General features: G+C 35.6%; 1 protein-coding gene across 4 annotated transcripts in view; it reads right to left on the bottom strand.

Annotated features, from left to right (window-relative positions):
• The window catches only part of VAV3 (vav guanine nucleotide exchange factor 3), a 155161-nt gene that overhangs the window by 49395 nt on the left and 78484 nt on the right, over positions 1–27282 (bottom strand). For 3 of the 4 annotated variants that reach the window (XM_085231229.1, XM_085231226.1, XM_085231228.1), the window contains 6 exons: positions 26377–26462; positions 25887–26019; positions 25445–25554; positions 9223–9324; positions 6596–6696; positions 289–311 (listed from right to left, as the gene is read on the bottom strand). In XM_085231229.1, the coding sequence (XP_085087355.1) occupies positions 289–311; positions 6596–6696; positions 9223–9324; positions 25445–25554; positions 25887–26019; positions 26377–26462 (555 nt within the window). The remainder of the gene's footprint in view (positions 1–288; positions 312–6595; positions 6697–9222; positions 9325–25444; positions 25555–25886; positions 26020–26376; positions 26463–27282) is intronic. The other variant, XM_085231227.1, reaches the window with a different exon arrangement.

Here is a 27282-nt window from a genome sequence, read left to right as displayed (position 1 = left end):
TCCAGCAATACTGCGGAACAAGACGACTGTACTAAAGTAATGTTGTTTTTTATCCTGTAACTTAAGAATACACCTCAACTCCTTCCAGTGCTCCCAACATTAAGCCACACCAACTGAAACTTGGCACACACTTAGAACACAGTACATTTGTATTAAGTAGCTGTTTTCCACCATTCTAAAGAAATACATTATTAAATGCAGAAGAAAAATATACCTTTTCCAACAGCATGTGCACAAAGTAAATAACGTCATTAACAAAGCAAATATCACACAAAAACGGATACTTACCTCATGTTTCAGGTTCCCATGCTCTGAAACATAAGTAAAAATTGGCATTATTGGTGATTGCAAATTTAGGCTGCTTATATAGCAAGCTCAGCCTGCGCTGTGCTGCATGACACCAAGCCCTGCTGCACCCAGTGCTACCTGATCCCTGCAGCACACGCCCGGGCAGCCCAGGGCCGCACCGTGCAGGCTGTGCTCGTCTCGCTCATTGGCTCTCTTCCCCAGGCAGCACTGCACCCGGTGCCAGTGGCTGCAGGGCAGCCTGAGCCAGCACGCGCTTCTGCAGCGCCCAAACACACCTCGTAGGCATCCACTCAGTGGGAATTTAAGAGCTATTGTTCTTCATTGCAAATCGTGCTGGCACCTCTTCTCAGCTGTTTGTTCAGAGTATGCCAGGGTATCAAGATAAGATGTATATCTTTAGCTGCAAGTTTTTCTATACTTGTACATCAGCTTAGCATTACGTTAGTATATCGCAGAATCTGAAGCCAGTGCGTTTTTATGAGACCTTTTTGCTACAAATTTTCTTGTACTATTTAAAAATGAGATAAAAAATGTAGTCCAGCAGGTGATCAGATGGCACAACGGCAGTAACACTTGCACCCACCACTACTCATTACTAAAGACACAAAAAGGCTTTTTTTTTTTTTGTATATGTTCTTTCTTTCAATGTCTACTTTGATATTTTGGTATACTCTAGATGACTTGGGTTTAGTGCCTTACCAAATGAGAACCAACCGCATTTACCCATGTGTTCTCTAGGACTGTACATGCTGCTAAAGTAGAGCACATATTGTTCATGCTCAGTGATTAATTTCTTATATTGGAAACTTCTTCCCCTGTATCTTGCACACAGTGAGCTATATTCACAATAAATCAAATTAAAAGCTTCAACTGCAAGGAGACTTCGTTACACTAAAAAAGCAGAAAAACATGAACCAGTGAAGTGTGGGAAAAAACCCTTTGGCTTTCGAGTACTTTATGCAAAGACAAGCAGGCATGCCAAGACCCAGCACGCCAGCTGCGGACGTGGGGCCAGGCACGCGAGGCCCAGCCCATTTACCACCAACAGGCCTTTTTTCTCACATACTATTTCAGATGCTATTTCTTCTTATACGCTATGCCAAAGATGAATTTTCTCATCACTCTGAGACAAAATTTTTTTTTTATCATTTATACCCTTTTCAAAAGTGTTAATTTGTGTTTGCACAGGGAGTAAACAGATTAAAAATACGACAACCTCAGAGTTAGAAGTAGACTAGTGAGGTTTTCAGGAACATGAGAGAATTAATTGCTTACGTGTTGCTGAAACTCAGTCTATTTTTGTGTTTCAGAATTTCCATCAGTAGATATTTCTACATGATAGTTTTAATTCAAGTTTCTGCTCATCACCTACACACTCAGCAAGGTCTTAACAAGTGACTTTTACTGTCATAGTTCAACACAGTTCTTAGGTTTTGTTTATTCAGTGAGGCTATACTATGGGTCAAAGTTTAGTAATTATGCCTGATCACAAAAGAAACAAGAGTAGCCACTGGCCTCAATAAGGAAGGGGGAATAGATCAAAAAACCACTATGGGCTGCTCCTCAGCGATGCAACAGAGCAACTGCATTCTGCATGCTTACTCAGTGGAGAGTAAATAAGTGGTTATGTAGTAAACTAATCAAGTTCCTTCCCTTTTTGAAAAAAACAACTATTTAAAAAGAGTTGCTATCAAGCAATCTATCTTACAGGAGTTATAGCACTACTGGCTCCAGTCACTTATCCAGACATAGAATAATCAGAAGAAAAGCAAATAGTGACACAGTATTGATAGTATAGGTCTCTACACAAAACACCAAGCCCCCTAAGTGATTTCTGTTCTGGTTGAGCAAGGGTGGTTAGTTAAATAATACAGCCCAACCTTTGCTGCATTTAAACAAGAAATGGCATAACTCCAGTGAACATTCTGGGACTTGAACATTTACTTGTCAGTGCTGTTGACATGGTAGGTTTGGAGAAAAGCCAACAATTTCTCAACTACTGATCAAGCCAGCAAAAAGGTAAACAGTGAAAGCTGCTGTTTTCCTTTTAGATGCCAAAAACACATGCTTTTTATAAATTATCTCTGATGTGCTGTAGCAAGCAACTATTACATAAACAGCACGGACTGTATTATTGGGCATTTGAACATTATCATATGAAAGACATTCCAAATTTAAACAATTTGTACAATAATACTTGCTTTAACATTCATCATATACTTGAAAAAATCATTTTCCATCTAGAATCATACGATTCTATGATTATAGGAGGAAAGTTGGTGGTTTTTTTTGTTTTTCAAATGGAATAACCTGAAGATTAAAAGAATTAGCTGGAAGTTACAAAAAAAACACTTGATGTCTTCAAAATATAAAACCTTCCAACAAGTAGCAGAATAACAGATGAATATAATTGTAATCTGCCTTGAAATAAGACATAGAAGTGCCACTGAAAGTCAGAAGAGTTAGAAAGGTAACAGGAGATCTTTATGTCAGAGAAAAACAGTGTATATGTTTATTTAAGTGGCCCTGTAAGAGAAATATATGTGCTGATTTCATAATCTTCATGTGTAAAGATAAAGGCTTTATAAAGCCTGGTGTTTAAGTATGGTTGTGCAGCCTAAAGGAATTTGTCAGAACATAGGCAACAAAGGGGATGGAGGATTGGAAGTCACAGAAAAAATGAAGTGATATAAGTAAAATATATGAAAATATTTGAGCAGACCTGTGCTTTCATTGCAGAGGAGAGGAAATTAAGTCAATCATGGCAGAAGTGAGCACAGAACTTCAATCAGCACACAGATTCAGAGCAACATAGGCAGGAACAATAGAAGAACAAAATCTAAATAGAGACGTTGTTCTATTTATTAATTCAACTGATGAAGTCTATCTTTTATCATTGCAACATCCGTAGTCTAATGAACTGGTCTTCTTCAAAGCAGGACATCTGAAGAATTAGCATATGTTGGTGTAGATGGTAAAGCATTACAACACAGCAATTCATCTTCAGGTTTTGTCAATGTTTCTTTCACAAGTATATCATCTAAACCTGACATTTATTAAATTCATCACTCTGAAGGTTTCATTCATCTTCACAATCTATCTTTTTTCAAAAACTGGATTGGAATGCAATGCAAACAGTTACAAAGTTTTAATCTACTCAGAGATGCTCTAAGTGTCATTTCAGAAAGCTTCAACAAAAGCACCTGCTCAGATGTTTAAAAAGAAAATAAAATATTAAACCACACACACACAAAAAAAAGAACATACCAATGAAAATTCTCTGCAAATGCTTTTTAGGAGCCCAGTGTATTCTCATTTTGGCAGAGTTTTTAATTCTGATCACCTCTTTTCAAATAAATCTCTAGTAATGAAAAGTCTAAAGAATGGAAATGAAAATTGTCTAAGGCATAGATCCACTTACAAAGAGATGATAAAAAATTAAGACTATTCAGTTCACAGAGGACACTAACAAAGAGGTCATGAAACATTAAGGTATCCAGAAGCAGTCACTGAAAACTTCCATTTACACTTCTCACAAAAATCAAGAAGTTGCAAGTTAATTAAAAAAAAAGTAACAAGATCAAAAATAACCAGGATAAGGCTCAGGGAAAAATTTTACAGACCTCACTATTACAAAGACTGCTAACCACAATTAGATATTTCTTACTCATTGGCCAAAGTTGCTCAGTATGTCGAGAGAGGACGCAGTAACAGCAAAAAATGTAAAACAATTTGTCCCTCCCATTCTTATCTGGTTACAGAGCAAGAGAAGGCATTGCAAGAAAACTAAAGTAAAGAAGCGTTACATCCTGTAAGCATGCAAAAGATACGAAGCTCTTCTGTCTTGCACAGAAATCTAGGAGCCATTCCATAAACATAAAACAAACTGGCAAGAGAAAAGTCTCCAAAGGGGACACAAAGTGGTATGTTGATGTAAGCTGAGCATGTAACAAAAAACAGACTCTTAAAAGAAAAAAACAGTTGCTTCCAAGTTTAGTAAAAATTCATGCAGTATTAACTTAAAAAAAAAAAACAAACTTTTTTTTTTAAAAACAAAAACCATAGGAAAATTCTGCTGCTTTTAAGTTGTAAAATGACAATTTATGACATTAATGAAGTGGTGGGTTTTTTTTATTTTGATTTTTGCATGTATGTTTTTTGAGGGGTTTCTTGTTCTGGTTTGGTTGGTTTTTTTAGTTCATTTGTTTGTTGGTTGATTTGCTGTTGTTTTTGTTTTGTTTTGTTTTTCTTTCATAGTTGGGATGGAGAAGGGAGGGAATTACATTGTTTTGTTTACTCCAAGCAAGCATTACTTGGGTATAGATGTAGGAATACTGCCAGAAATCAGACCTTGTGGGATGGACATTCTTACTGATACACATTGCACTGTACGCATCCACAAATATTTACAGAAAAAATGGAAAGACAAGTTCCTGCCTCTTGGCATGTCAAAAATAAAAACTACAAATGTGATTAAAATAGAAGGGAAAAAAAAGAAAAAAATACGCAGGGATGGCTTTTAGTGAAAAAGATAGCTTTCTGGTGAAGTTTATGTGCTTTTCCTCTCTATTAATTTAAATTTAATTGCTTTAAAATACTTATTTATATTATTTTCCTCTAGAATAACCTTAGGAGGCCCTATGAAAATTCTATACTACAGAAAAATAAATATTTGAATGAAAAATACTGTGGTTGCTTGTATAGTTTTTGGACCTACGAAAAACGATCTTAAAAAGCCCAGACTGGGACAAGAGCACAGAAGATAACCAGTACAGGAAAGCAATTAATGAAGTAAACTTAATTGGCTGCAGCAAAAGTTAGGATCTGCTATCGCTAATTAACTTGTTAAAGGAGGAAGTAAATTAGGCAAATTAGTATACTGAATCAAAAGCCAAGCAGAAGCTGGAAAGTGATGCAAACAGGGGCAAAGAAAGAAGCAAGCTCATCCAGCTTGGAAAGGAAAAAAAAGCTAGAAACAAAATCTTGAAGCAGTAGCCTGTTGAAGGAGAGTAGATGAAGTCATGTTGTAATTCAAGCAGTGGGAACTGCATTTTGCAGGGATCGTGATAGAAATGCCAAAGAAGAAAATAAAGCAAGAGAAGAGGTTGCATAGCCTGCATGAGATATCTGAGACAAGAAACTTCACACAAACTATTATGAAGTAATCCCAGAAAAGAATGCGTCAATTTTATAAAAGCAATTAAGACAATTTATCAGAAAGCTTCTCCAAAAATACAGTTACACTTTCCAGAAGTAATGATGTGTTCCAATGGCTTTTCTGTTTCAGATATCATCAAGTATGATTCTGTATGATTCTAATGAAGTTCCGGCAATCAAAATGTATAGATAAAGGGAGAGAGCTCTAATTTCCATTTTGCCAGCTCCAGCACTGGCAAATAATCTCTAGAAAGATTAAGAAAAGCTGGATAAGGGGAAGAGTCAAGAAGAGTTCTCCTATTACATGACTAGCTGGCTGAAGTGCACAGACTCACTGCCACTAAGTGAACAGGTACAGGGAAGGAAAAGCAGGCAAATACTGAGCACCAATATTTGGCATTAGCAGTGAGGGATATCAGAGAAAAATACAAACAATGCTGAGCAGAATGGAGAGAAATCAAATGTGAAGATAGCAAATAAGAGTTGTTTGAGGGGGACTGAATGGTAGCTTAAGTCACAAAAGTCCTTGAGGTCCCAAGGAGCAGAAGGAGAATGGAATGAGCACAAAATGTTAATAGCTAGGGAAGAAACCAATGGAGTAGAGCAATTGATTAAAAGATGACGAAAAATTGGTCCTTAGATGTGAGCAGCAGTGATATATCAATCATCTTTTTGTGAATATTGAGTGGACAGAAACCATGGAAACCAAAGAGATGAAAGTGGAAGCTGAGGCAATACAAACAGTTTCAGGAGCTGAGAGAAAAATATAACAATTGATGTAAACATAAAAGGAGGACCATGAAGATGATAGATGATAAGTCATACAGTAGGTGTTACTTGTGAGCAGTCTACGATTAAAACCAGAGCAATTTCTTGCTGTATAGGACGTGGACAAAGAAATTGGGTTTGACCTGTAAGAGTTCAGTCTCTTGCTTTTTAACATTTCAATTTAGTAAGAATAAAAATCCCCATGAATTCTAAATGCAATTCTAATTGTACTTATAAATGGTAGTTTCAAATGTATGTATGTTACAATAAACACAAATTAGGGGTAAATTAAACCTTAATTATATCTAGCAAGTTTTATGTCCTAATTAAAATTGGTATTCTAACAATAAAAATGACTTACCACCTGAATTAGCTCTGCCACAATTGTCTAATCTTCCTAAACATTCTTTGTGCGCTCCAGCTCCACACTTAGAGCATAAATAGCCTTGATAAAATGTTCCCCTGTAAAATAAAATTAGGTAGTGATACATTAGAAGTGATAAATTTTGTACATAAAGAAATAAGAGACACAGCAGAAGGTAGTAGAAGTCATTTGCTGTTCTGCGTGATGATAGTCCTTAAAGGCTCAAGAAATAGTGACAACTGACAAGCAGCTCATCAGCTTTTTGTCACTACTAGCCATTTAAAAATTAAAATTTAAATTTAAAAAAAAAAAAATCAAAACCAGATAGTTCTTTAGGACTACTGGTAAAATAATCTTCACTTGTATTTAGCCCAAAGCAACTCTGGCACAGTGAGCTTGAAACAGTAGTGTTATCTGAATTATCCTACTCTACAGCTTCTCTCCCTTCAGTGGAAATTTGCCCAGACAACATGTAGAACAAATTCATTTTGAAAGACCTGTAAGAGTGAATATATATTTAAGTCCTAAGAGTTTCAAGGGTTATACTGAAATACACTAAACTTCAAATTTGTTCATTTAAAAGAAATACATACTTCGCTTAATAACCAGAGCTGCTAAGGAAAGAGTGGCTTTACACATTCTCCCATTCTCTTTAATGAATTTGGAGAACCAAATTTGAGTCTGAGCAAACTGATTCATTTTCAGATTTGTGCATTGCTTTACTCTCAGGTATGATCCACTGAACATCTAACAGTTTTCTACATGTAGTTCTGAGCAATAATATGCATTCCATCTACTGATGTGTCTGCTTACTCTTCACCTTAGACTTGTCAGGATAATTGTGGAGACAGCCAAGTTTGGAGTGACCATGCATCCTAGTTTAACATGTCATCTTCAGCTGCAAAGACAAATCAGGTCTCGTATATGGAGCACACTATTGGACAAGTTTAATCTGAATGAAAGATACAGCAACTGCTACTTACTACAGCAGTTACTAGACTGCTAGTGCTTGAATGTTTTTGGTTTTTTTATATAAATTCAGAAGCGTATGATTTATTTAAGTGTCAGAATACACAAACTTAGAGACAAATATCAAACATTTCAATGCACTCGGTTCCATTTTTCAGTTTCGTTATTTTTTCCCTTATTGCTACACAGGAATACAAGACTGCATGGTAAGAGTGTAGGATATAAAATTATCCCTCACAATAGATGCTTCTGAGATTTTATCTCCACATAAGAAAGATCAGGCACTAAAGTTCACATTTTATTTCAAGTATTTACAAGTCATCTTGTTTAGCATTTTGAATGTTAAAATGACAATGCCTTTTCATAAATTGTTTTGATGTTTTATTGACCCATGCCCAGTAGGCTCTCCATACTAAAATACCCAGGGATGTGTCTATATATCATTAGGTAACACTTGGGTGTGTAAAATAACCTGGAGCAAACTGGCATGTCTATGCAGAACAATGCAGTTTCTTGCAGGCTGCGTCCTGAAAACAAGACAGTCATTTCTCAGTAACAGCAGTTAGTACAGTAACAGAGACACAATGTCTCGACTATTCCACTTCAAATTCAAAAATGAGGCATGCCATCTCTAAGTTCAGGATGTCTGCAGCATCCTTCCTAGTCACTTAGACCTTATTGCACTGAGCAAAATGTCTAAAAAAAAATCTCAGAAACTCCAAGTCAATACAACTGTTCAGTAAAAAAGGTTGCTAAAGGAAAACACATTTATAAGGCAGGAAGGAGCACACCTGAGATTATTGTATTCCATGTCTGTGCTTAACAAAAATACTACCCATGTGTCAAACACTCTTCCTACAATGCTGTGGCTACATTTTTCTAAACATAATAAAATGTTATATGTGCACCTGAACCAGTCAAGCTTTACAGAACTTTTGTAACTCCAGCTCACACCATAAAATTTACATTCTATAAAAGTACCATTAAACACTCCATATTTACAAAAACAGAGGTAGCTTACCAAGAAGTCATAGGTGTTCATGTGCAAGCATACATGTATTTCATAGGAAAGAGAACAAGGAATTTCTCAATTTGAATTACCATTAGAAATCCTTGCTCATTAAAGGATTATCATTTCTTATTTAGCTTTCTAACATCCATTTTCAATGTCTACATACTTCTACTTCAGCAGTGCCTTTGAGAGACGACTATTTGCTGTTTCAAAAAGCAATCTCCCCATATCAAACATTTATGAGCATCGTCATCTGCCTTTTTTGAAAAAAATATTCCATCTGTCCTTGGGACTGGTGGTCTACAGCAGTGCGACTTGTGACCCAGCCCTGTTCATCAAAACCATACAAAATGGTCATCATGTACTCTTGCATACAATTTGTGTACAAAATAATGCTCATAGGAAGATTATAACAAAGCCGCCTTCTGAAAAATGGTTTAACTTCTTGATGTGTTGGCCTTTCCACAGCATTCCTTTTAATATTTTGTAAATTAATTATAAAAATCTCACTAATCTTGTGTGTGATGGACTTTATGGCTTGAGTGTCTTGAATATGTAACCAGCTAGCCATATATTTCCATGTAATGCTTTGAGCCAAATGTCACCCTGGGGAGGAAAAAAAAAAAAACCTTAAAAATCTTACCTAAGAAGCATTTGACAGACTTTGCAAGATGTCACACGACTGAAAGTATGCATTTTGAACTCATGAAAGCTTGTGTCTGCATAATCTGGTCGTATGTTTGACCTAAAATAAAAAGTATTTTAAAATCCACTTTAAACCACGAAAATTTAGAACATAAAGCACTACTCACAGCAAGAAATCTGAATCTGAGAACAATTAGCTTTATTTACACTTGAACGATTTCCACTGAGGGGAACAAGAAATATGGAATTTATCGCACATTTTGAAATGAAGACTGAATTAATACATTAAGCATACTTGATCCTTAAAATACCTCCCACAAATCATCTTAACTCCCACAATAACTAGATAATAATTATTACATATCAAAACTGTCTTCTACATTTTACTCTTCAGGTAGAGACTTTTTATGAAAAAACACTCATATTTTCTTCCTTCTCAAATATTCTGTTACATGGATACATAGATCTTCAAAGAAGTGTAGCTCACAGCTTCAAAATCAATAAGTGAGAAAAATGTAACCAGAAAATTCGGGACAATTAGGCCACAAGAAGGCAGCACTTTAACTGATACTGAATTAAAGAAAGATGACAAATCAGTTAACGTTCTCAAGCTAAGAGAATACAACTACCTAAAACAGAATCACTGAAATATTAGAGTGCATAATAGAACTCTAGATAACATTAACTTAGACTAAACTGGACAACAAGGATGTAAGTAGTATGTATTAACATACTTTATTTATCTTGGAATGTTTAGGAGAGTATAGAATTCTGGTACTTCTTCCAAAAACAAAGGAATTAATGATGCATAGGAATTAAAATATTATTTTAAAAAAGAGGATAAGAATGGAGTAATCTACTCAAAAGAAAGACCAGAAGCTTTTCTGACGTACAATTATAAATTCAAGCATTTAAGTTGAAGATGCTTATTAGGTAATTTTCATTTTTATGTATAATAAATAACTTCTGGATGGACTAAAACACAGACCAGCCACAAACCATAATGAAACAAATGTGAGTAAACATACAAACATCAATCTCTCCAGGATTGAATGAAAAAAACATTCAGAGAATCTAAGTACCTAGTGTCAGAAAGATCAGTCTTCTAATATGCCTGCTGAAAATGCGTGTGCTGAAAAGAAAACTGTATTCAAAAAGAAGGAATTTTTCTTTTATGCTTGAGAACAGTCTTTCAACCAATACTATTTTAACTAGCTCACTAGAGTCTCCTTTTGCTATGCAAGATGTCAATACAACGCCATCTACTAAAAAAGCATGGACATTACTCATTCAGAGGATAAAGATATAGGTGTCAAGATAAGTTTATCTCCAGAATGAAATAACTTCTTAAACCAGAAGAACAATATAATGTTCTGGGGTTCTTAATTGAGTAGAGCAAGGCCGGTATTCAACAATACATTCAAGGTATTTGCAAATGGTTTGCTAAAACCTCTTAGGCTGCACAGTTAACTCTATGGACAATGCTGAAAACTCTCTAGAATTAGTAACAGTACTCAGTCTCAACAAAAGCAGCTTTTTATTTACTATTTTGTCCCAATCAGCAGAGCTCGCAAAAACTGTGTCACAAGCACAAACCTAATATTTAGAGACTCATCGCAGTTGAAGCATATCAAATTAATCCTAACCACCATTTTTCAATACAAACCAAAGAACAAGTAAATCTTTAAAAAAAAAAAAAAAAGCATGCCATAAGGAAAAAAAAACACAATCCTATCCTATACATGCAGATTATGGTTAATTTAGACTTGTACTTAAAAATTCTCTTCTATTCTTCTTCTCTCAGACTAGTTTCCTCAAAGATTGAAGTACATGCAAACTATTGAAAATATAACTCCCATTGACAAAGGTGATATACACAGGGTTCTTCTACTTGTAATGGAGTTTCCTTATATTTTATAAAGCCAGACAGTTTTATTTTGCAATGCTTCACAGAAAAATGCATTGAATGGGAAAAAAGCACAGCCCTAAAACAGCAAAGAACAAAACTGTCCACTCACAGAAGAGCTGCCACAGGACCTTCCACCTTCTGTCCACAAACTAACTTGTTTTATTCCATTTATAGACTTAGCTATCAAATTACAACGTCCTAAATAAATCAGAAGGATTATGGAGTTGAAATCCCTATGCCAGCTTTCTCGTCTGTTATTAACTACAGGAGGACTTACACATTGGTTCCAAATACTTCTCAGAACATACAATAAAGACTGAATTTCTAAGTCATATAAACCGAATGTTTCAGTTGAGTGATTCTACTCCACAGATTGCTAGAATAAATTCTCCATCTAAACAGATGTTCTTTCTTCACCACCTACAAACCTTTCCTATTCACTGCCACACCTCATGCATTTTTTTTTTTGCTAGCTAAATAGCAAAATAGCACAAAGATCTTCTGAATCTTCCACCACCCAAAACATGCTATTTTCTCTCCCTTCACCCATCCCCCTCAGTGCCATATTACTCAGAACTCAAACAACAAAAGCTTACATCACACACACATTATTGAGTCTGGAAGGGACTGCAGCCTCAGCATGTTGTAGAGGATCCTGTGCAGGAAAAAGCAGGAATCAAAAAAAGAACACTTATACCCAATCTCTCTTCTTGTCCACTTAGGAGATACTTCCAAATACTTGCTTCAAAATGATTCATGCCATTACATTCACTAAGAGCAACATTCCTGTTTTCTGTGCCTTCCTTTCTATTTTAGTAATCATTCACACTACCTGGCTCTACACTGAGGTAAAACGGAAATGGACACACATCAGGAAAATACGTTCTCAAATTCTGAGTCTGCTGCATTTCAAACAGTTTTATATACAGCATCTACTAGGATTCTGTTTATAAAGAGGTAATTTAATTAAAATATTACTATTTAGACATATTATTGGTTGATTCATCTTAAACAAGAATGCTGTTCCTCACCCCTCAAAAAAAACTTTCACATACATAAAAGCAAAGTTTCCAGTTGTCAGCATCCTGGCTAAGTCAATGGGAAAGAACAGTACAAAATAAAAAATAGTGTTCCTTCTCAAGGCAGAGTAACAATCTCCACACAGAGAATTAATTAATGGCAATTGAAAACATAAAGCTGCAATAAAAAACTTATGCATATTATCCACTGTAAGTGTGGAGGTGGAATAAGGAAAGCTTTGTATAAAAAAGTTTATTTCAGGGCTAACTGTGGACAGTTTCATATTCTACCATCTGATGAGACATACTGCTTTATGGCAAATCCAGTTCTGTAGTCACACACTACACATCGTGTCAGACAAGCCTGAGATGATATAAGATCATACACTGTAACAGTATATATCAAGTTACAAGTCTATGAACATCAAGTCTGAAACTTAAAGAACCTGGGAGTCCGATACTTCCATATATTACTTCCCAGCAATTAAAAAAATAATACTTATATAAAAATTTGGCATCTAATACTTGCTCTGCGATAACAAAAATTTCAGACTAAAGAGTAAGAAGAACTCATCTGTATCTGCCTATGCCCTAATTCCACAAAGATCATGAGAATTTTTTTCCCAATAAACCTTTCACAGTGAACAGTATATACTATTTTTTGGAATTTTTAAACATAGTAAATAAAGCTGGTAACTTCAGAAGAAAAACAGTAGTCACTGCACAGCACACATCGTTTCTGTCACCTATAACCATACAGGAGCACTTGTAGTTACAGTACTGAAAGTTTTCCACCAACGCTCTGAGAACAAAGATGACAGTTCAAAAATACATCTCATTTTTCAACCTACTTTTCCTTTTTACTTCCCAACAGGTAAGTGCATTCCAAAACAGAGAATAAAATTGATATTAAACTAATATTAAATTCAATACTAAGAATATTGTCTTCTTTAGAAGAAGCATTTCTTGCCAGAAAAAAAAAAAATGGGAACCCACGCACAACTGTCATAAAAATTTAAACATATGCTTAAAACAATTTCTGTAACTAGCATTAGTAAAACCTAATTTAGGACTTAAATTGGGTTCCATTTCCATCAGGCAGAATGGGACAGAGTCTTCATTCCAGATATCTCACAGTTTGCTCAGCCCTTCCTCCACAGCTCACATCATCAGGTGCCACAGGCTTATCACAAATGAAACCTTTTATCCACCTTCTGCTTTCCAGCAACACTGCTAAGTGGTTGGAGCAGGAAATTATTCCTATATCAGGAATACTTTATCTAGGGTAAATAACGACAGAGAACATGTTCATCATTTCCTTGAAAAACTGTCTCTTTTTCTTACAAGCAATGTGTGGGGAGTCAAAAGTAGTTTCCCTTTTTGTCTTCTACTTTTTCCCCAGGCTGTTTTAACTCCTACGCTCTAGCAGGGACAAAATGTCAGAATACAGAAACAGTGAATCTGTAATTAAGAAATTTTTTTCCAATTCTCTCCTCAATTCAGCAGTAGAATTTTTGTAAGGGACAACCCTGAGTGCCCTCTGCCACACAACGCTGGACCTCCATTACCTGAATTTGCTCCAGTCACTAGAGCAAAGTCCTTGGGCTGCCCCTGAGCCTTTTGAGTAAAGCTTTCTCTTACCAAGTTATTTGAAGAATATTAGTCCCACTGGGACCAATTCACTGCTACACCACCAACCCAGATGCTTGTCTTGCTAGTCTCCTTCATCATTTGGACACTCCGTTCTCATCTTTGCATAATCCATTGGAATGACCATTCAAGGAACAGAATGACCATCTGCTTCAGTCAGTCCTGCATCTCAGAACACATCTTTTGTCTGAAAAGTCTGCAGAGTCCAGTGGAAGAAAGAATTAAGCAAATATCTACACAACTGCTCTTGATATCATGGAATTCCAAGCACACCATTTTTGCCTGTGAAATATTCCTCTTTTGAAAATACCCCTTGAAATTTGCAGTGCTTCTTATTTCTATCAACTTACCTGTCAGAAAACTAAATTAATGCATAGGCCACCCTGTCTTCAGCCACCCACAGTCTCCCTCAAACTTTTTCAACCAGAATTAATTCTAGGAATAATTCACCTAGCTTAACTGCATGACTGGCCACCCTAATGTTATAGACAGTCCAAAGCTATCTTATGAGACGGACAGACATCTACATGCCTCTTTCCATGTCTACAGACAGAGGAATAAGTTCACTTTGCTATCCTATCTCAAAACACCAACATATTGTGCTTGTGAATAAAATGCAGCAGTTTACATTACATTTTTATTACTTTCTTATGGCAATTTTAATAACAGCTCAAAAACTTAAAGTAAATCCTAAACTTCAGGACATAAACATGTGGCAAACAAAACACTAAAAGTGAAGTTCAAATAAAGCAATGAACCTTGGCAATCTTGAAGTGTCTATGTAAGCTTTATGCTTCACTTTACAAAACTCTATTTTGACCATCTTGGGTCTAATGTGTTTCCAAGATGAACTCCACAAAGGGAAGAGTACAAACTGAATATCAAACAAGTTATATGGGACGCATTACTGTAATTTCCCTATTTGATCAAAACCATAGTCTGCTGGGGAAACATTAAGATCACAATGCCTGAATACCAATAGTATGTAACAGGCATTTGGCTACCATCTAGCAGCTCTTTGATTTTTATCAGCATTCTTAAGTTTGTTTATTTTCAGCAAGAGCTGTACAAAAATATCTTTCACAACAGGAGGTCAGGCTAAATAAACAAATTGTAATTTCTTCAAGGGGCTAGGCACAAGTATTCTTTCTTTTACCATCAATTTAACTTTCTCTACCCAGTTAAGTCTTTTAAAATAAAATACACCAGGAAAAATACTAAAATCTCAGCTTGAAAACTCTTCTCTCTCTTCAAAATGAAATTGAAATTATTAAATATGCAATTGATATTGATATATGTCCCAAGAAATCAAATAAAGAAAAAGTTAGAATTGTTTACTGTAACTCTTCACATCTTCCCCACATGGAAAACAGACATATGGACATCGCAGTCTTCATTTCCAGAAAAGCAATATTTGTCAAGAGAAACAACATAGAATCCTTACTTCACAAATTCTAATACTGATTGCATCTTCGCATGTATGTTGTTCTTCTTCTGGAGATCCCTAAAAGATTTGCCCTTCAGATATTTTACTTATAGCCTTACTAACTTTAAGAGCCATTGTCTGAAATTTATTTCAAATGGACAAACTACTGAAAGCCTGCTGGCTGCCAACAAACAGAAATATAGAAAAGGAATAATACAATGTTGACCATATTAATTCTTACAGTAAGTTTAAATTCTAAGTAAGAAGTTAATGCAATGCAAATAACATGAGTGCTATTGAGGAAAAAAAAAAGCACACAAAAGAGAAAAGATTATCACAAAGCATTAAGAATACAAGCAACTATAGTATTGGAGCATTTGTAGTCTTTGTTACAGGTATTGAGCTCTTCGCATAGCATTTGTGACAAGCAGAAGCAGCCCCACCAGCTGCAGACACAGTGGAAAGTTTTGCACTGTGATTTCATATTTTGCAGGGGCAGAGAGTTAAAGGAAGAGGCCTAGGAACACTGCATAAGGAAAAGAATCTCCTCTATTATTCTAAATCTAGTTAGAATTTACAGGTACCCTTAACACTACCAGTTAGAAACTGTAGTTTAAAAAGTCTCCCTGCAAGGTCCACTGCTGTCCTCTAGTAACTTGCTCTTCTATTTCTCCCATTGTATTTTGAAGGCCATTTCTTTTAATTACTTCTTTGGAGGCTTCTCAGTACTAGGTAGACTTCAGCAATTAGGACCTGCACAGATCCCCTCCCCACTCCCGCTCTGGGTCAAGCCCACTGAGGTGTTGCTTATACCCATTACAAACATTTCAATTAATATTGAAAAATTGTTTCTCTGGAGTACTTAATTAACAACTCAACTTCTCCCTCCCAGTCTCTAAGTAATTTTAATCTAAATTTATCTATCTTATTTTTAAAGAAAATAATGTATTAGAGAAAAAATTAATGAGAGATATTTGATATTCCTCAGATTTTTCCAAATTACTTTTCCACCATGCGAGGAATATTTACGCTTCACTGCAGCAATCACAGCACATACAAAAAAAAAGTGAGAAACAAATATATCATACTCAGACTAATGCAAAAGTGACCCTTTGCAAATCGATGCACAGCGACCTCCTTTCAGAAGTGAATTAGCAGCAAAACAAGATCGGGTATCAACAAGAGCAGGTGCTGACCTAGACACCACTGAGTAGATCATTTCTTCTGTTACAAAATGCAGAGAAATCAAAGGCATTGTAAACACTGACTGAATTGAGCCATTATTCCCAGGAAGTAAACAGTAAACCTTACAGATATCATTGAAGTTTAGATACAATATTCCAGATGGCCATAACTCAGTAGGACTGTCAATTTGGATAGAAGAGGAATCATCTCCTCCTACAAAGCTGCAGGTACACAGCTATGGGTGCTCTAGGGCTGGGAGCAGACTGACCTGCACAGTCGCAGGTTCTGGGGTTAACAATATTTAGTCTACCCCAAAAATTACAATACATCTTGTGCAGGCAAGGAAGGGGGATAGGGACGAGTGTTGGGTTGGTTTTGTATTTATATTTTAAGGAGAAATGTAGGTCAGGTTTTGAAGCTACTATTCCCATATCAATTATTAAAAGAAATGCAATCACATCAGAAGAAATTAGGAAGGATTTGTTGTATACAAATCTTCATGAAATAACCTGTAATTTGAAAAGCATTATTATATTTAAAAATGAGTAGCCATTCCATTTAATTAAAACCCACCTTTGAATAATCATAACAAAAATGCAAGTGCATTAAGTATCAGATAAGGAATCTGTATTTTTAAGAATTAAAAGAAGAAATACTACAGAAAGCTTGGATAAATCTCTGTACCTTGAACTCTCTTCAACATCCTACCCTGAGTTAGACCTTTGCATTTTAGAGCTGTTATTATTCTGCACTCCATGTTAAGCTTATAAGAATTTAAAGTACTCCATACAGAACTATTCAGAATTATGGAAACTCTGAGCACAAACTGCTAAAGAAAATTTTACCATGTACGTGACATGAAATCTGATGCAATCTTCATCCAACATAACAATAAAGAAAAAGGCACAGATTAATATCTACAGATACTAGAAACTTTCATTTTTTCTTACCATACTATTAGTGGAGATCACCACAGAATATCAAACATAAATCTTCCCTAAGTATTTTAAGTCAATAATTTCTGCTGGCAATTAACGACAAAACGACAATTCTAAGTTTAATTTCCTACTTAGATGTCCAGGTGACCAAATTCCAAAATTTTAAGCACCTTAGAACTTTGCTGTGTCAACCAGGTACTAACCAATAAAATGTAGCTAACATCTCTGCATTTCTGCTAACATTTCTGCTGTTCGTGTTATTACTTACGAAATAGAAAACTATATATGTCACAATCAAACAAGAAAAAAAGCTTCCAGCCACACCTTCTATAAAGAATTTCATGTAAAGTTTGTCCCCAAACATGTTTGACCTCACTCCCTGCTTTGACACACAGTAGACTGCCCTAATAATCACACTGCCCACAAATCACTTTTTTTTTTTCTCACATTAAATTTTCATCATTTCAGATGATCACTTCATAGAAAGGTACCATCCAACAGAAAGGCAGTTATGTAATAAAATAAAGTTAGAGTGAAGGGCATAAATACAAATAAATAATTATTTTGGTATCTTTACAAGAGTATGATTCTTACGATTTACTGTAAGAGATTAAGAGAAAACATTGTTCTTAAAGGGTGTTCTCACTAGACATAGACAATGTATTTTACAAGGTATGTGAAATACATATTTTTACATATTTTCAGCTCCCTTTCTACTTTCTTTTCTCAAAAAGCAACACTGATTACTTACAGTTAATTCATTGTCTCTGATCCATCTAGGCTGTTATATTTCAGAACCATCTTTGAAGATGTTATTTACTGAATTAATCAATCAATCAGTCCTCCATATGTTAATGCTCAAATATTCTGGTTTGTCACATCAAAGAGTCACCATCAAGAATATACGTTATATTATTAACCATGTCACAAGTAAATTGTTGGTTTGATCAAGAACAAACAACTTCTAAGACTTTCCTAGGAAATTCACTTATTTGATCATACAATGAGTGGCTTTTTTGAGATCAAGCAGTTTACTGTTTTAACTTTTTGGAAATGTAATGCATTGTTTCAAACAAGATAATGTCTTTCCTTTGCCTTACTTTCAATTCACTTCCCTGAAAAGGATGAGAGATGGACCACTTTGAGGTAATCTGTTTCTGTATAACATCCATAAACAATGTTACCCATTAAGAACAAAGATCATTCACACTTCAGTATTTGTAAATCAATATTGTCAGTACCTTATATGCCTTAAATATTACCTGGCTGAATCCTGTAAATAACAGCTTTAAGTTTGGATTTTAAAGTATTAATTGCTTACTATGATAAACATTAAATGTTTTATATTCAGTTAAACATGAATCTATGATAAGTGTCTTTGCTTAGAAGTAGAAATTGTAGAAGTGTGAACTGGATAGGAACATAAAGCTGCAAATTGCTGGGCAAACACCTAAATCTGCAAAGATAGACAAAAGGGTAATGGGGAGTTTGCAGGGAGGAACAAGGGCATCTGATCATATGGTGAAAATATCAAAGACAAACATATAACCAACATTATATGTGTAGAGTCTATAAAAAAATAATTAGGACATCGTACAAAAATCTCTTTAGGTGGTAGTACTTAATTTGTGAGATATGTTATCACTAACATCTTACTTCACTTTGATAGAATTTTAAGAAATGCTTAATAATTTTCATAGTAGTGCCCCTCACATAATAAACTGTGAGAGTGCAAGGACAGGAACATCTTTCATGCTTGTGAACTGGAAAATACAGTATCTAAATAGACTTATTTATAATTGTTTACACGCTATTTTCAAAAACTGTTTTGCTTTCACATTCTGTGCTATTTTTTCACTGTGCTCTTAACCACCTATAAATTCTTCACACTGTTTTTGCTGTGCCTGGAATAATCTAAAGGAATCACACAGCTATACAGTGAATGGTTGCCTGTAACCCTGAAAGACATTTGATCACAAACAACTGGAGTCTTAGCAAAGCACAGGCAGCCATGAACTTGGTATTCATTTGTGCAGTACTGAATTATTCATACTGATGGAGAAGCCCTGGCAGACGTTTGTTTATTGCTTTGGTAACCCACTATGCGATGTTGGTGTAAGTGAAACACCTTTCGAGGCTATTTGAAAAATGCAGCAGATATCTAAGGCTTTTAAAGTGCTCTGATAAGAAAGCTTTAATTTAATATGTCAGTGTTCAATATGTCGGAGCTCAAATATTCTCTCAGAAGGAGTCTTAATGCATATGCATTATTAATACTCTATCTCAGGGAACAGATCTATTTAAGCTGAATCTGACCAATGTCATTAGTCACAGAGTGCAAATTTGGAAATAGGTAAGAGAACAATTTTCACCTAGCCTGTGTCACGTACCAGTATTCTATAAAATCTAGAAAACCAATGAGCTATCTACAATTTATGTAGCTTGCTTAATCTAAAATGTTACGTGCGCACGCCTATCAGGCTTGAGAATGAATGAATCTCAAGAATATTTCCATTCAATCAGATGATGTGTTCCATTTCCCTTGAGTTGAGCAGCGTGAATTGATGTCTAATTGAAACAATTTTTCAGAAATGTACTAGTTGTACCTGAGCCACTGTACAAGTTCCTTAGCCGCCTAAGAACTTAATACAGAGTAGACAAAATAAAAATAAAAAATAATAAAACAAATCTTGTTTTTAAGGGCTATAGACCTTTCACATATGAACATCTCCTCTATTGGGATATGGGACTGAAAAAAAATATTTCAGATTCATTAATTCACAGAATTCATCATGGGTTTCTCGCTTACATTTCAGGCATGATGTTAATACTGTGATTTCAGTAAAAACGTCCAAGCACACACTGCAATCATATCACTTCTGAGGATGACATTTTAATAAGGTACATTAAAAAAGGCCAGTCTGCCTGCAAGTTGTTTTCATGCACTTTTTAGTCTGTCAAAAAGATGTTGAGTAAAGACTAATTAAAAGGCACATTACAACATTGTTGCATGAGGTTTTGCAATACTTATCCCATGCATTTTGAAATCCAGCAGTACTAAACTCAAGTGGAGGCCCTGAGCTACGTAAGCTTGAATACTGGGCAGAATACTCAAGCAGACAAATTCCACACACTCCTTCCAGTTTCAATTCTTCTTTGGTTTCATTTTTAAGTGCATTTCTGCACAACATGTTCCTATCTAGTTTGCCGATGGCCATTTTTAGAGTAGACTACAAAGCACAATGTGAAAAAAAAAAAATTAAATTAGCAAACTGGACATTATTCAGGACAAATCAGCATAATGTATGGCATTCTATATTACATTAATGGATTCAGACATTAAGTAAATGTAAAAATGTAATACACGGCCTTTGAAGGAAAAGGTCTCAAATGCCATCGTGAGGACAACCTCATAGAACTGGCTCCATGCTCTATCATGATTAACAAACATTAACAAACTTAGCACAAAGCAATATTTGGTGGATGGAAGTAAATGTTCAGTGTCCACATTAGATGTGTAATAGTAACTGACATATTTCTACTATTTATTCTTTCATCTTATAATGAAAGAAAAAAGAATGAAACATTACAGCAATGATGAAAAAAGCAGTTGCCACATAAGACATTAAGCCTGATAATTAGCCAGGTGAGTAGTTCTAAAGCCCAAGTAATACAGCTGAGGTATACTCAAATTAGAGGAAGATAATTTTAGCATTCAACAACTTCTTTCAATAAAGAGCTGCCTGCATGAAATTCATTGACAAAAGATATTATTCCATGGTTTGAGGGGCTTTTTTTATTTAAAACAAGCATTAAAAACGCTGTACGAGAACCTTCTAGAAAAAAAGCAGTATTGACCAGTGCTGCAGCATTTTATGTAATTTGTAGGTATGAGACATTTGTTCTGAATAGTCTGGTTCTTTTTTTTCCACACAGGAGGAAAAAAGATTAGATGGGACATTTTACTAGAAAAACGTATCAAAATTGTCTTGCACTTGTAACCAGTTTTTGAGGTTTTAATAGTTAGCATGCAGCAAATAAGCCATGCACAATCACAGAGCTGACAAACTCTCACTTAATACAAGTCTCTAGTGTGGCTGAGTAATTTGGTGCAGTAATTTGGCTGTACATTTCTATTAATATTATCTTGGATATGAAATGACTCTATGTTTAAACCAATGCTATTCGACACGCTAGATTAAACAAGTGCTCCACATCTGGTAAAGTCTTTGCAGTACTATCTTTAAAAAGGTGCTTATTTACCCATACAGCTATAAGCTCATCTATTATTATTAATAGAGTTCCAAGAAGAAAGTAGCAACCACCCAAATTAACCACTACTGCTGTCAAGTAGTGCTTCTTCTGAGGCAATAAGCAATTACAGTTTCACTGTGCACCAGAACTTCCACTCACACCAGTGAGAGGGAACAGGCACACTAAACCAAGTGCATTATGCGGGTTCCCACTAAAACATATTTCAATTGTGTGGCAAAAACTTCTTGAATTCAGAACCCAACCAAAGTTTCAGCTTTGAGAGTTTTACTGCAATGGTGATGGGTGCTGCCTCAATGTCCTGCCTCATTTTACTGCCCAGAAAAAACAAAGCTCCCAACAAACCAGAGTTTCTCAGATTGTACAAAATACACTTAAAAAAAAAAAAAAAAAAAAAAAGGAGAGCACGGGCAGACTCAGCTTCAACATTGGAAATAACTGTGAAAAGATAAACAGTGCCAGTACAACAGTGCTGCAGTTCTACTGTTACTGAGAATGGAGTGTGTGTGCTGGCTCCATCAGTCACCTACACGAAAGCATTTGGAAAAATAAAATTTGGTGTTGTTCCATTATGTTTTATCTAAATAAAGCAGTAGTCACACACACACACACACACAACACACACACACACACACACACACACACACACAAACCTTGTAGCAGAACTACTATTTGAATAGTAATAGCTTACTCAGTTTCATATTAACAGTAACCACTTGTTCTCAGCCTCCCTCATGACAGAACAACTCAGAATATAGACTACAACAACAACTGCGCAAGCCAAGAGGTGGAGTATTTTTTATGGTTTAAGGTAGTTTTCTAACAAAGTTAACTAGTATGGAAAGTAGCACTCTGAAAATTGCACTGGGATTTCTAAGATTTGCCATATCAAGTATGCCTAATGTATTCTGCCCCTCAAGTTGAAACTAAGCCCAGTTTACAATCCTGTGTTCTCCTCTATTTCATACTTCATCAATAACAGAAACTTTCCATACTTAGAGACAAATTCTCATCTCAGTTACACCAGAGCAGCAACAGAATTATTCAGCTGATTTCATTGGATTTAGGTCTTGTCTACGATGAAAAGATTTTAACAGCATTTTTCTTGAAATACTTCTACAGGTTCAGGAACCAAAATAAGTTATCTTTATAGTAAGTGCCTTTTCAGCAATAACTATTATCACTGTTGCTCATAGACCAATATAAACATCCAACCTATGAAAGCAAAATTGCAGCCTAACGTAGTTATGCCAATGAGTTATTCTAGGGGGGAAAAAAAAGGCTTACTCTTAATTTATAAATTGTAAGAGAGATCTTAATCTGTTCTTTTGTTACATTCTTAGATTAAGACTTGCAGGCACCTGATTTCGTTTATAACGTTATCCAGAAGGCAACAGAACTGCACTGAAATTTCTGTCTGGAACTGTAAACATCATTCCTGATAATCAAAAAAGCATCTAATGCAACTCTTCTTAACTGTGCCATTTTTCAGTCTCTGAAAATTTAAAAATAACAAGAAGCATTTTGCCCAAGAAAGTGGTAATTATTATTATGATAAGTAACTGCATACTTTTAGTCATGGCTACTTTTCAGAGTGGAATGACACTACTAGAGTAGGCAACCTACTCAATAAGCAATGACACCCCAAAAAAACAAATCAAATCAACCACCCAATTGTTCAGAAGTTGGCTTCATTTATTCCCAAACTCTCGTACCTTAGCACTGATTAGAATATCATTATTTCTATATACACAGAGGTATGTTTTGAGAAAACTGCTGTGGGAAATATGCCATAAGGTCAAGCCCCTGTAACAGACTAGGTGAAGGTATAAGAGCTTCACAAAGTACAAAAGCTCCATATTTAAATTTCAGTGGTTATAAAACAACAAAGAAAAAGCATTGGCTGATGCAAATCATACCATTGTATCATGTTACATGCTAGCCTTGACCTGTAGTAACTCTGCTCCTCCAGTTCCCATGCTTCTGCATTTCAACCTTTAATCACACAGGAAGAGGTTAACCCAGAGGCATGGGTTTACAAGAGGGATGATCATCTGTGCAAGACGAGGCTGGCACCACTATACTCGTTTTCAGTGAGAAACCACATGATCCCTAGAGGAATGAGTACCACAGTAACCTGTAAGCCCTGCAGGCCCGAGTCTCTCTGCTCACAAGGCAACTGGCAGCAGCAGCCCTCCCTGCAAAGGCACGTCTAGGGGCAGTGATGAGAGGAGGTGAGTGAGGCAGAGGGGCTAGCTCCAGCTCAGCACTTAACTGGGAGCCTCAGAGGAGCTGCACACATGTGCACAAGGGATGGGGATGTCCTCAGGCACTAGAGATCAGAGAAAGTAGAGGAGAGGGCAAGAAAACATGCCTGCACAGAACTAAAATGGTATTTGAGAATAAATGAGGAGCTGCTCCAGGGGAAAACAAAACAACAACAACCAAAAAAAAAAAAAAAAAACCCCAAAAAACAAGAAAAAAACCAAGAAACTTAACTGACTCTTACTGATCTCCTTAACATTTCTGTTCTTGGTTTTCTGGATTTTTTGCACACAAGTATGAGATATGAAGTCTGAAAACTAGTCAATAGTTGCAGAGCTAAAGCTGAAACATCTGAGTTCCTCATGATTTCCATACATGTTCTATTCTATGTTTAACTAAATATCAATAATGACAATAAAACAGCAGGGAGAGAACACGGACAGAAAGATAGGGAAAGGTGAAGTAGGCAGCTATCTGCACGCTTAAAGAAAGTCTTCTCCCATTTCTCACTACAACATCCATTTCTGCAAAAATTTGTCATCTCTTTCTTTGCTAAAATCAGCAAGATCTTTATGGTTAGAGGGCGTCATTATATCTGTCCAGCTCAGGTTGTCTTCCCTTTTATTTTCATCTAAATCATTAACACTCATCATACGGAGGTTTTGAAGGAATACATATAGCTTATAAGCAAGTTCCAGTCGTATCAGCTCATAACACCCTTGTTCTCCACTCCATAAACCTTTGCAATCACATCCAAAAAAACCTTATTAATGCTCTCTCTCTATTTTCACAGGGACTATCTTACTCTCTCCCACACTGTTGCTTTTTTTTTTTTTTTTTTTTAAATAAATCATGCATCACTTTGTCATCCAATTCCCTTGTTCACTTCTTTTACGTGTAATAAGAATATCTGAGGTGTCAATAATCATAGTTGTCTTTCCAAGAAGAATCAGATATGGAAATAAAGCTCATGCTGCATACCAATAATGTTACATGCAGTGCTTCATCTGAACAACTTTGAGAAGTCTAAAGCAGTCTGCTCTTTTTAGTTAAAAATATACAGAGGAAATCAGGCTTTTGAAATGAAATGTACCAAGTTGAGCAACTTATTCCAAACACTAACCAACAGATTTGTTAAAAACCACCTAGAAAAATAGAATCTACTCTCTTTAGTCTTCTGCATCATCTTTCAAAAATATATTTCAACTACTCAAAATTAAAATGGGAACAGAAAAGTTATCAGAACGATTTATCTTTACTGCTAAAATAATTATTTCCCCCAGCTGTATAAGACAGCATTACTGAAGTAGTCTTAACAGCAAATTTGGCAATACATAGTCTAGGGTGCCCTCTTTCTTTTTCAAGAGGAGTTTCAAGTAAATACCACATTCATGAAGATGTGTCAGCGCTATTGTTTTTCAAAGTCAAGCAAAGTCACGTCAAACAAAATAGATAACTAACCTATATTAAAAAATAAAAGATAGGTATTGTAGTTTAATTTAAGTGACATTCCCACACTTGAGTAACATGATTTTGCTTTAAACACAAATACTTACAGAGCCATCTGAAATTGTTCAAGCCATTTTTTCTTCAAATCTTTAGTTTTGCAATAAACTTCTAACCCATTTTGACCTTGGATATGAATGAGGTAGAAGCCATAAGACCACTGTAGAAAAAGATTGGCAATACACATCACCAGTTACATAGAACAAAAAAAAAAAAAAAAAAGAAAAAGAAGAAAAAACATCTCTATGTTCCTTAATAAAAGCCCTTATTCTCCTAAACACCAAGAGCACGCTATTCTACTGACATGGGAATAGCTTACTCAAATGTTTTAGCTGCTACATCAGAATAAACAAATACTCATCTTGGCTTTTGGATAATACATAAAATTTTGTATATAAATTGTATATGTACATTCTAAATTCCTGCAGAAAGGTTTCTAACTGCTGTCGAAAGTGTATATATTTTACATGAACATTATTAACAAATACTTACCTTTTTATTTTCTTTATCAGTAGTGGGGTTATTTGTAATTTTGTATTTCTGAAGATCTATTATTTCCTTCATTTCATAATTATCACCTCTCCGTTTGCAAACAATTACAGCCAGATCAAACAAGAATATATGCCTATGAAAATATAGTGTAAAGAGAGTTGAAAACATTCCAGATAGCCAGCATACCAAGTCTCATCTTATAAACCTTTGCCTGTGGCACTTAAAACGTTGAACAACTTAACTACTGAATATCAAAACAAGAAACACTGAAAGTACTCTTGCTAAAGACATAGATTATCTTACATGGTAACGCAATAGCTAATTTCCCATACATAACTTCTTCGCAAATTCACATGCTAAACAGTGATGGTGTCTATGAATGCACAGTGAAATTAAAGTACTCTCAAGAATCACTGAGCTGACCTCAAATATGCAAATAGAGATACTTCACAGGCATTTTAATAGCAAACACCAGAAGTCATGACATCACCTGTCTTGCCTCGCACGTTTGTCTAACGTAGTTATCCTTATTTCCCCATCACCCTGAGGTCTTCCATACTGTAAGAGGGAATGATTCTGAAATGGAAATAATACACTTGATTCAGTGCAGCAAAAGTGGTAAGGTAACACACTCAAATGTTAGATCACTCACTGCTTTTATCCCAGAAAAGTGCTTTTCAGGTCACTGTCATTTGAACTAAATATAAGGACCACTCCAAAAGTAATGCCTCTTATTTTGTTATCTTGGCCCTTCACATCAGAGGCAGATATTGGAGGTTGAACCTTCTCACCAGTATTCCATTACATTTTGTTGCTTTGAAACTGAAGGCAGCAGAGGGGCAGTCTGACAAAATGGAGTCAGACCTGGAAGCATGTAGAATGTAAAGCTATGTCACTGAATTCTTCTACACAGAAAAAATGGCACCCATTGACATTCACTGATGCTCGCTGAACATTTATGGGGACCAAACAGTAGATGTGAGCATAGCAAGTGCTCATGGGTGGTTCATTTGAGCAGTGGTAACACTGACGTGAAAGACAAGCCAACTTATGGACTGCCACGCATACTTTTATGAGCACAGCATGCGGGCTTTTCTTTATCACTGGTTAAAATGTATAGCTGATGGTGTTAACTACATTGACAAATAGCATTTTGTGGCTGAGAATTTGCTCTATCAAGCAGTGCTATTCTGCTTTTCATCTCTGTTGTAGTTTCCAGGGAAATAAATAAGAGGTATTACTTGAAGAGCAACCTACATACAGTAGGGCATCAGATTGTTCAATACTTGTCTTCAGACAAAGAATTTTTTGCACTTCAAAATCATCTGAATCACTGAATCACTGTACAAATACAAACATTTATCTATGCAAATAGTTGTAACTACATACAAGACCC

The sequence above is a fragment of the Meleagris gallopavo genome, chromosome 10 (assembly GCF_905368555.1).
Source record: "Meleagris gallopavo chromosome 10, MGAL_WU_HG_1.1, whole genome shotgun sequence".
Taxonomy (NCBI): Eukaryota; Metazoa; Chordata; class Aves; order Galliformes; family Phasianidae; genus Meleagris; species Meleagris gallopavo.
The sequence above is the reverse complement of the archived record's forward strand: the minus strand, read 5'-3'. Positions and strand labels throughout refer to the sequence as shown.